The sequence below is a fragment of the Lynx rufus genome, unplaced genomic scaffold (genome assembly GCF_022079265.1).
Source record: "Lynx rufus isolate CCGP_SWC_20201006 ecotype Redwood Valley unplaced genomic scaffold, mLynRuf1.p SCAF_11, whole genome shotgun sequence".
In the NCBI taxonomy this organism is placed as follows: domain Eukaryota; kingdom Metazoa; phylum Chordata; class Mammalia; order Carnivora; family Felidae; genus Lynx; species Lynx rufus.
The window spans coordinates 15,479,397-15,491,264 of NW_025814825.1; the positions used below are offsets into that span (position 1 = coordinate 15,479,397).

The 11,868-nt window shown below is 37.3% G+C and overlaps 1 protein-coding gene across 4 annotated transcripts in view; it reads right to left on the reverse strand.

The window, feature by feature from the left end:
- Positions 1-11,256, reverse strand: part of USP54 (ubiquitin specific peptidase 54) — a 63,732-nt gene extending 52,476 nt beyond the window's left edge. For all 4 annotated transcript variants that reach the window (XM_047072964.1, XM_047072963.1, XM_047072966.1 and 1 more), the window contains exons 1-2: positions 10,695-11,256; positions 6,780-6,872 (exon numbers count right to left, since the gene is read on the reverse strand). In XM_047072964.1, the coding sequence (XP_046928920.1) occupies positions 6,780-6,872; positions 10,695-10,841 (240 nt within the window). In that variant the 5' untranslated portion in view covers positions 10,842-11,256. The remainder of the gene's footprint in view (positions 1-6,779; positions 6,873-10,694) is intronic.
- Between the last annotated feature and the right edge of the window lie 612 nt (positions 11,257-11,868).

The window sequence follows — 11,868 nt, forward strand, 5'->3', positions numbered from 1 at the left end:
TTTATATTCCAACCAGCAAGTGTATATAAGTTATTATTCCACCTTTCGGGTAACAATTTTATCCAATTTTAAATTTTCTATTAATCTAAAGGGTATTGATTTACTTTAATTCCTTTTTCTCTCTTTTTTTAAAAAGTCATCTATTTATTCTGAGAGAGAGAGAGAGAGAGAGAGAGAGAGAGAAAACGCATGCACATGTGTGCACACAAGTGGGGGAGGAGCACAAAGAGAGAGAGAGAGAGAGAGAGAGAGAAAGAGGGAATCTCAAACAGGCTCACACTGTCAGCACTGAGCCCAACAAGGGGCTTGAACCCACAAGCCGTGAGACCATGACCTGAGCTGAAAATCAAGAGACAGATGCTTAACCGACTGAGCCACCAGGCATCCCTGGTTGACATTTCTTAGATTACTTGGGAGGATAAGAATCTTTCATATTCTTAAAGATCTTTTGGGTTTCTTGTACTGAGAAATGCCTGTTTATGTGTTTTTCCCATTTTCCCAATGACTCCATTATCTTTTACTTATTCTTTATAGGAGTTCTCTGGGGAGTTCTATGCTGCATACCAATCCTTTGTGGGATATATAATTTATTGCCGATATTTCCTCCTGGCGTGTAGCCTTGGGTCTTACCCTCTACTAGAGTCTTCTGATGAACAGAAGTTCTTGAATTTTCTGTAGTAAAATGTTATCAATTCTTTTTAGTATTTTTTATGTCTTATTTAATAAATCCTGTCTATCCCTGAGGTCATGCTATTCTTTCATATTTTCTTCTAAAACTTAAAGTTTTCCTTCCAGGTGCCTAGGTGGCTTAATTGGTTAAGTGTCCAACTCTTGATTTTGGCTCAGGTCATGATAACGGTTAGTGAGTTCAAGCCCCTCATTGGGCTCTGTGCTGACAGTATGGAGCCTGCTTGGGATTTCTCTCCTTCTCTCTCTCTCTCTCTCTCTCTCTCTCTCTCTCTCTCTGCACCCCCCCCCCACAATCTCTCTCTCTCTAAAAATAAATAAACTTTTAAAAAAGTTTTCTTTCACATTTTAGTTCTCAGCTCAGTTGAAATTCATACTTTTGGTAATAATATGACATAGGGATCTAATTTACTTTTCTTTTTTCTATACAGATAACCAATTACCTAATCATCATTTGTTGAAAAGTCCACTTTCTCCTTTGATTCACAGGGCAAGTAGCTAGTTTCCACATATGTATTTCTGAACTTTTGATTTTGTTCCACTGATTTATTAGTCATACTGTGTTGACAGCACATTGTCTTAATTAATATAGTTTTATAAGCCTTGATATCTGATAAAGTAGCGTAGTCATTAGTACTTTTGCCAAATATTTCTGGTTCTTCCCTCTCCCCAGGATTCTGATAGGATCACACTTCCTGGCCCTTTTAGGATTCACTGGAGCCATATGATTAGTTCGAGTCTGTGATCTCTGAGCAGAAGAGATATGCTGAACATCCAACTGCCTGTGCAAAAACCTCCAGAGCTCTTTTTCCCTCTGCCTTGGCCAATAGTCAACTTGGCACCTGCATTCCTGAGTGACTATAATCAGTAGGGTTTCCTACTAAACTGCAGTGGACAAGTAATGGGAATGGAAAATAAATCTTTTGTATATTTATCACTGAGATTTTAGTTTGCTACCAAAACATAACTTAGTCTACTCTGATACACAAGGCAAGTCATTCATTTTGTTATTATCCTTCAAGAATGTTCTGTCTTGGGGGCGCCTGGATGGCTCAGCTGGTTCAGCATCCGACTCGGTTTCAGCTCAGGTCATGATCTCAGGATCGTGAGATCAAGCCCCATGTGGGGCTCTGCACTGAGCATGGAGCCTGCTTAAGATTCTCTCTCTCCCTCTCTCTCTCTCTCTCTCTCTCTCTCCAATTAAAAAAAGAATGTCATATCTATTCTTCCCTGTTTGTCATAAGAATTTCAGAATCAAATTTTCTACACTTCCAGGACAAACTTGCTGGTCAGAATATACATTAGTATCACCACATTGGAAAACATACGGAAATACTGGAAAACAGTTGGTATTATAAAATTAAAAAAAAAACTGAAGATATACATATCCTATGATTCTAGTAATTTCATTCCTGGGCAAATATGCAAGAGAAATATGTATGCATATGTAAATATAAATAAGAATGTTCTTGGCAATATTGCTCATTAAAAATTAAAAACTGTAAATAATCCAAATGACTACCAGCTATAGAATAGATAAACAAACTGGCTTATTTACACAATGAAATACCATATGATAATGAAGATGAACAAAGTCAACCTGCACATAACAATATGATGATCTTATTAACATACTGCTGCACTAAAGAAGACATACACGCACACACACCCACACAGATTCATTTAGAATGATTCCAATTACAAAAACAGGTAATTTTTAAATTCAATTGTTTAAGAATAGATACATAGGCAGTAAACTATCAGGTAAAACAAGAAAGTGATTATCACAAACATTAGAAAACTGGCTACCCCTGGGAGAAAGGAGGAGACGTGATTGAGAAAGAAGGGAGGATTCAAATGTCTACAGGCAGTATTCTATTTTCACCTAAAGAGTTGTTAAAGGATGGTCACTTTGTGATTATTCATTATACTGGGTCTTTGTGAGGATTTTATATAAATGTCATATATTTTTTGTTAGATTTATTCATATCACTTTATATACTGTATTACTATTTAAAAGTTTCTTTTAAATTGCATTTTCTATTAGTTGCTCGTATATTAAAATGCAATTGAATGTTATACCTTGATCTTACAGGCAACAACCTGCTAAATTCTTATTGGTTCTATTGATATCTCAGTAGATGCTTTGGGATTTTTTTTAACAGCCAATCATATCATCTGCAAATAATGATAACTTTGTTTCTTCCTTCCTAATCTTTATCTTTCCTTTTGTCTTATGCTGACTAGAACTAGTTCAATGATGAATCAAATTATTTCATATTCTATACAAATATTTTTAAAGTAGCGAACAAAAAAGAGACATTCCAGGTGCTGATGATCCATCCCAGATTTACTCTTCTACTCAGCATCCCTTCTCTTCTCTTGGAAAATAAAGCCCTCTGGCACAAAAACAGACACATAGACCAATGGAATAGAATAGAAACCCCAGAACTAGACCCACAAACGTATGGCCAACTCATCTTTGACAAAGCAGGAAAGAACATCCAATGGAAAAAAGACAGTCTCTTTAACAAATGGTGCTGGGAGAACTGGACAGCAACATGCAGAAGGTTGAAACTAGACCACTTTCTCACACCATTCACAAAAATAAACTCAACATGGATAAAGGACCTGAATGTGAGACAGGAAACCATCAAAACCCTAGAGGAGAAAGCAGGAAAAGACCTCTCTGACCTCAGCCGTAGCAATCTCTTACTCGACACATCCCCAAAGGCAAGGGAATTAAAAGCAACAATGAATTACTGGGACCTTATGAAGATAAAAAGCTTCTGCACAGCAAAGGAAACAACCAACAAAACTAAAAGGCAACCAACGGAATGGGAAAAGATATTTGCAAATGACATATCGGACAAAGGGCTAGTATCCAAAATCTATAAAGAGCTCACCAAACTCCACACCCAAAAAACAAATAACCCAGTGAAGAAATGGGCAGAAAACATGAATAGACACTTCTCTAAAGAAGACATCCAGATGGCCAACAGGCACATGAAAAGATGCTCAACATCGCTCCTCATCAGGGAAATACAAATCAAAACCACACTCAGATATCACCTCACGCCAGTCAGAGTGGCCAAAATGAACAAATCAGGAGACTATAGATGCTGGAGACGATGTGGAGAAACGGGAACCCTCTTGCACTGTTGGTGGGAATGCAAACGGGTGCTGCCACTCTGGAAAACAGTGTGGAGGTTCCTCAGAAAATTAAAAATAGACCTACCCTATGACCCAGCAATAGCACTGCTAGGAATTTACCCAAGGGATACAGGAGTACTGATGCATAGGGGCACTTGTACCCCAATGTTTATAGCAGCACTCTCAACAATAGCCAAATTGTGGAAAGAGCCTAAATGTCCATCAACTGATGAATGGATAAAGAAATTGTGGTTTATATACACAATGGAGTACTACATGGCAATGAGAAAGAATGAAATATGGCCCTTTGTAGCAACGTGGATGGAACTAGAGAGTGTGATGCTAAGTGAAATAAGCCATACAGAGAAAGACAGATACCATATGGTTTTATTCTTATGTGGATCCTGAGAAACTTAACAGAAACCCATGGGGGAGGGGAAGGAAAAAAAAAAAAAGAGGTTAGAGTGGGAGAGAGCCAAAGCATAAGAGACTCTTAGAAACTGAGAACAAACTGAGGGTTGATGGGGGGTGGGAGGGAGGGGAGGGTGGGTGATGGATATTGAGAAGAACACCTTTTGGGATGAGCACTGGGTGTTGTATGGAAACCAATTTGACAATAAATTTCATATATTGAAAAAAAAAAAAAAGAAAAGAAAGCCCCCCAGGCTGGACGAAGAAATATGGTTATTCTAACAATTTAAATTTCTCAGCTATTAGAATGAAGTTCAGCTCATCCATATTGTCAAATTAATCCATCTCACTATAAGTCTATTTATAATAAGTTTCAAATGAAGTGTACAATAATTAAAAGAATGCAAACTAGAGCTTCATTATTTAATACTTATATAGCACTGAGGGACTGAAAAGCACTTTGCGGAAAAACATCAAATTTTTAATATACTCCCAAATATAACAAAAGAAGCAGTGAAGAAAAATAAACCTAATGGATAGATGAGACAATGATGTGACGAGGAAAGTAGTAGAACTCCTTGGAGTTATGAAGATCCAAAATAGAGCCTTTGATTCCCTAAGCCCATTCACCTATCTGCCATAAGCAATTGCTTCTCTGAAAGAGTCCCAAGGTACATTCTCAGCCCTCATAAGTTAAAAAATATCTTCCTTTCTGTACTTGGGTATCCAGAAGGTGTCCCATAAAGTCTCTGGTTTTCTCCATCTTTTTTGGCTTATATAGTGATTCTAATTTATATTCTATTACCCATTTGTGCTTCTGGAAACTGAAACACAAGACTGTGACAATCAGTTCATTAGAGTCCCCTCTGGGTCAATGAAGAGGATGGTACAGTTCTAAACAAAGGCATGTGAGGGGGTCTATCATCCCTTCCTGGTACAGATGAGTGTTTCCAGTTTCAGGAGATTCTTCTATCAGGGATTTCTCCAGGATTCAAATTTCTCTAGCAAATATCTTACTTTGGCTTTTTAGTTTTTAAATGTCATGAACCAGACTTCTCTTCGATTTGCTAGCCAAAGGGCTATATATTTCTGGTTTATTTAAAATTAGAGACTGGGGCACCTGGATGGCTCAGTCAGTTAAGCATCCGACTTTTGATGTCGGCTTAGGTCATGATCTCATGGTTGTGAGATCAAGCCCCATGTCAGGCTCTGCACCAGGTGTGGAACCTACTTAAGATTCTCTCTCTCCCTCTGCCCCTCCTCCACCCCTGCTGACATTCTGTCTCAAAAATAAATAAATAAAAATAATAATAATTTTAAAAATAAAATTAGATACTTAATGTCAGTGTACCTTCAGAAAATCAAGCCAAATTCCCTTGTGGATAGACTTCTGTCTGAATGGGCATAGTCAGAAATGTTACAACTTGTAAAAGATTTGCTTTTATTAAAATTCATATTTAAACTCCCCAATTAATCAATAATACATATTTTGCTAAAAGTTCCAATGCTTCCAAGGGGAAGAGAAAAAAGATGTTTGTGACCCAAGTGGTAAAACGTTCAGAAGACTCAGTCATCTCTTTCTAAAGATATGTGCCCATCATGGACTTAAAATTCCAAAGTGATGCTGCTCAAAAAACATCTTAAATCAGTTGTTGCAAATAACCAATACAACTGGGAAATTCTGCTGGATTTTTTGTTACAGTTCTTACTCCAAGATGTAAAAGCAACTAAATCAAACATATGACCACAACCAAGCATCCCTGTGACAAACCAAGAACTCAGACTTCTTGAAACTGAAAAATGACTCTGGATGTTTATCAGAACTCACACAGACTTACCTAGCCATAAATAATCCATTGTACATACAAACCAAGAAAACACAGAGAAGCTACATATTGGAAAAGCAGATAAAGTATAGAAAATGGACCTTTTATACAATCTAGTTCTTCCTCTATAGTAGCATACCTAAAATCTCTGAGTCAGAAATCTCTCACTTTCTGCTATTTTCTTTGTCTCTAAATGAATCCTCAGGTTTCATTTTATTCAGAAATGAAAAACTTGGGAGTCAGATGATGGGGTCAAGAACAGGTATAAGGAATCTATTAAATGTGGTAATGGGAAACATTTAGGGAATGGGAAAATTTTAGTACTGGCTTTTCTCAATAGGAAGAGTTTGTTGTTAAATTTAGCTTTAACAAACAATAGCTAATTCCACTAAAAATTGGTTGTTTATTCTTTCAAAATAAAAATTTAGAATTAGCTCTTCAGGTAAATACTCCAAGTCTAAGCACATCTCAATAGTATCCTATCACATTAAATAGAGCTGTATGGGCAAGAAAGTTCAGAAAAACAGACTACCTAAGCCAAGTAACAATTCTCTGAAGCAAGCAAAACTGATCACATCATCTTTCGCACTAAGCCACAAGCAAATAATTCAGTAAGAAATTCTTTATCATCCCCTGATTAAATTGCCTCAATATTGATCATCTGGCAGCCTAATGGTAGTGAGAAGAAACAGAAGAACTTACCTTCAGAGCACAAAAGATGCAGGAATCTCCCATGCACTTGTGAGTTGTAAGCTGCCTAAAGCTACGTCGGAAGATGTCCAAGTGCCATAAAACCTGTCAATAAAAAAGGGGAAATACTTCAGTACTTTATAAGAAGACTCCATTTGATCTTAAATTCAAGAATTCAAGCAAACATAGGTAATGACTTCTGAATATATCTTTATTCCCAAGAGAAAACTCATTCTAGTATATTAAAACAAATGCCAAAAAGGGTGAGTTAGCTAACACAAGGGACAGAAGACTGTATTCTGAAAAATACATTACTTTGAAAATGAAGGTCACACAGACAAATAATGTATAACATACATCAAATGTGATCTTGAAGGGGAAATTTATGGGCTAAAAGCTGCAGAATAAGGGTTTACTTTAATTGTCCACACAAGAAACAATTTTTTTTTTTTTGGAACAAACTTGTTTTTTGAAGTATAGTTGATACATGTACATTAGTTTCAGGGATACAACATAGTAATTCCACAAGTTTATACGTTATGCTGTGCTCACCAACACAAGTGTAGCTGACATCTGTCATTATACAACACTACCACAATACCACTGACTATATTCCCTATGCTGTGCCTTTTATTCCCAACATCTTTTTTTTTTTTAAGATTTTTTAAAAAGGAATCTCCACACCCAAAGTGGGGCTGAAACTTACAAGATCAAGAGTCACATGATCTACAGCCAGCCAGCCAGGTGTCCCTCCTCATGACTTTTTCATTCCATAACTAGAAGCCTGTAACTCCCACTCCCCTTCACCCATTTGCCCATCCCCCTCATCACCCTCCCCTCTCACAACCACCAGTTTGTTCTCTATATTTATAGGTCTGATTCCGCTTTTTGTTTATTCATTTGTTTTGTTTTTTAGATCCCACATATAAGTGAAATCATATGGTATTTGAAACCTTATTTAGAAGCTTGAATTATAGTGTGGAATTTTGTCTTTGTTGGATTTCTCAATTTTTGGACCTTTCTGAGAGATGTGTGTTCCTCATGTGAACAGATTAAAAAAATGGTAATATCAACAGTGATAAATCATGTTCATAGTATGTAACCTAAATATGATATGATGAGAATGGCACTTTATTTTTATGGTCTTCTTCTCAAAAACCTATAACCCCAGTCTCACAATGAGAAAAATATCAAACAAATTCCAATAGTGGGACATCCAACAAAATACTTGATTAGTACTACTCCTCAAAACTATCAAGATCATCAAAAACAAGGAAATTTTGTGAAAGAGAGCCAAGAAAAGCCTAAGGAGACATGACAAGCAAATATAACTGTGGTATCCTGGATGGGATCCTGGAACAGAAGAAGATGCTAAGCAAAAACTAAGGAAATTTGAATAAACTATGGACTTTAATTAAAAGATAAATGATGTAATATATAGCCTAATGCCTTAGGATGTTCCTCTTGCTCGGGTAACATTTTTTAATTAAGTTTATTTATTTATTTTGAGAGAGGGAGAGAGCATGCACACAAACAGGTAAGGAACAGAGAGGAGAGACAGAATCCCAAGCAGGCTCTGCACCATCAGTGCACAGCCCAATGTGGGGCTCGAATACACGAACCATGAGATAATGGATCAGAGCCGAGATCAAGAGTCTGACACTTAACCGACTGCGCCACCCAGGCACCTCTTGCTTGGGAAACATTTAAATGGCATCATATATGAAAAGGCACTATGCCTCCGGAGCCCCATACAAAGCACAGCTCTGGAGCTTCTTCTTACTTATGTGTCTTCAAGGTACATATTCCAAAAGTTCTTGGAAATACACTATACTCCCAAATAAGTAACACCTTTTTATAATAAACACAGTGGGTTCAACACATCTGTGGCCAACATAGCATTCATATCAAAAGTCAGGGGGCGCCTGGGTGGCGCAGTCGGTTAAGCGTCCGACTTCAGCCAGGTCACGATCTCGCGGTCCAGGAGTTCGAGCCCCGCGTCGGGCTCTGGGCTGATGGCTCGGAGCCTGGAGCCTGTTTCTGATTCTGTGTCTCCCTCTCTCTCTGCCCCTCGCCCGTTCATGCTCTGTCTCTCTCTGTCCCAAAAATAAATAAACGTTGAAAAAAAAAAATTAAAAAAAAAAAAGTCAGAATATTAGTTCATAGAAACAATTATTTTCAACTTGTAACGTGATTATAACAGGCACTCCAAAACCATCAATGACACAATATTTAAGTACATAGAAGTGTGTGTGTGTGTGTGTGTGTGTGTGTGTGTGCGCCAGTATGTGTCCATATGGTGCTGGGAATTAGAACAGAAAGCCATAAATATTATTGTTTTAATACAGATAGAACATACAGAAAGAAACAGAATTATAAAAACAGGACGATGGCCAGAAAGGAGGTAAACACACACACACACACACACACACACACACACACACACACACACACACACCTATATCAATACCTTTTTTTGCCTGCTTCTAAATTTAAAAAGTATTATTAGTTTATGCAATGTCACTCAAAAACCCATATGTATCATCTGGGGGAAAAAAAAACCGAACCAACCCCACCCAACTGCATGAAATTTACAGTAGTAATTAGGGAATATAGTTAAACTCTTTCTCTAGGCTTGACAGCATAGAATTTTTTAATGTTTTCAAATAAAAATTTGAAAACAGAGAGAGAATATGAAACTTTATTACATAAATAAGCTTAGCAAAATTCTTATATTATAAATGAGTAAACTGAAATACTATTACCTGTACAAGGTCACAGAGCTAGTCTACAGACAAACTAAAACTAGAATCCAAGTTTCCTAATTCATAAGTCTAGTACTTTTTATTTTTGTTTTTTTAAGTATTTACTTTTGAGAGTGTGTGAGTGGAGGGTTGTGGGGGACAGAGGATCCTAACCAGGCTCTGCACTGACAGCAGCAGGCCCAATGTATGGCTCAAACTCATGAACTGTGAGATCATGACCTGAGCCAAAGTCGGATGCTCAACTGACTGAGCCACCCAGGCACCCCAGTCCAGTACTTTTCATACCAAATACATTGTCTTGGTTTTTCTTCTATCATAGCAAGATATTTTCTCATTATATCTGAAGCATAAAACTAATATTTTACCAAGTTAATTATCTTGGATGGCAAATTCAATTTACTTTTACTCTGAGAAGCAGAAAAGAAGGGAAAGTAATTACTTGAAAGTTAGGCCAAAAGGAATGAACTTAACATTCTATGGGCCTGACAAGGCAAAGCAGACAGACAGGAAGCTCTGGGATTCTGAGATCACTAGTATGGTAAGCAACACCAAAAGGGAAAATCTGCAGTAGATAATCACACCTTAGGGGAATTTACTTTCCACTAGCTCTGTTTAAGCATATCTGTCCATATACCAATCATGAGCTACTACAAAAGAGCTCAGAGGAAGGGGATGAAGAAATGGACAAAGACTGGACTCCATTCAGTGTATGCTAAGAGCCTATATATTATAAGACAAAAGTAATGTACCTGAAAGGTCTTTGACTTGTGGAAAGAACTTTGCTTTCTTTTCTAGAGAAAAGCAAGTACGGTGATAAGACATCTTTGTCTCAAAAGAAAAAAAAAAAAAGCAAGAAAAAATCAATAATCACATATTAAGATCATTTAGTTCACGTACTTTCTTTCTCCTTCAGGCAGGTAAGTAGTAGTAGTTACACTTATTATTTCTATTATCATTATTAATCCCTTTTTCATATAAATGAGGTAATTGAGGTTCAGAGATAAGTGACTTGCCTAAAATCACACAGATAAACTTAGAAATGATCTCAGGCTGTTGACCTCAAACAAAGACCATCAAGGATTATATTTAGAAGAGCTATTGGAAGCACAGCATTTGCAACTAAAAAGTCAAAGTTCACCAAAAAGAAAGAAATTACCCTTACCTGCAGGGCACTGTTGAGGAAGCAGCTGTTTTGTCCTGGCTCATTGCTGAGACCTTTGCTGGGGGCTATGGAGGTTGAGCTTCGAGGTGTAAACATGCCTTGGACACTACCACGGCCCCCTGAAAAATAATTTCTTTTCCAAGACATTATTGTTCACAATTACCTTGAAAACTTAGAGAAGACTTTGTATTTTTGGGGAAAGAGCTTCTGTCTGCTGAAGTCCTGATTTGTGAAAGATAATCCAGAATTCAATGAATCTGTGTTGAAATATTTTGAGTTTACAACCTTCCAAACATCATCTATGTAGCTCAAGGAACTCAGGTATCCTCTTAGATCCACATGACAGAGCCGTCCCCCATTTGCTCCAAACAATGCCCAAAATTTAACATGGCACAGTACAAACACAAACAGAGAAATCCTTAGGTATTGCGTCCTTCTATTTCTCTTGAATTGCCTCCATAAAATCGTGGTGAAGTGCCTGCAGTCCTCAACTCCAACAGAATCCAGGATCAGGGTAGGATGTATTCTTAGGCTTGTTGATGATGCTTCTTGTGGATCGAAGATTCTTTCCAACTGGAAGGAGAAGCAGACAGATAAGCAAGAATCCAATGCAACCCTCCTCGCCTTCTATTGCCTTTTCCCATCATCGTCTGAAGTAAAAACTCAAGTTCTAAACAACTGACATAGATTCCACAAAGGTAAGAAATTTTGTTTGACTTATATGGAGTTTTTGTTCTTATTGCTGCTGCTCTTTTTTTAATATGCCCCAAACAGCTTCCATCGTTCCCTCTAGAACTTCAGAAAGTCTCTTCTCTTCCTCTGTGACTAGAATAGCCAGCTGTGCCAGAGAGCTTTAACAAAAAGAAAAAAAAAAAAAACAACTAAAAGCTTGCGTCACTTAATGACTCTCCTGGCTTTGTGCTGTTCTGCCAAGATCAACGTTGCCTCACCTCTCACTATAAACTTGAAACCTTGGCAAACAATGACAAAAACAAACAAAAAATGCAAAAAAAAAAAAAAAAACCTTAACAACAATAAAAAGGAGAAACGCTCAAACCAAAGAGGAAAAAAAAAAAGGTGTGAGTAGTTTTTCTTTCAGAGGAAATTTCTCCGAAAATTTCTAGAAGACAGTTGATCAGGACAAAACGAACACCAAATACAGTTTCCAAAATCA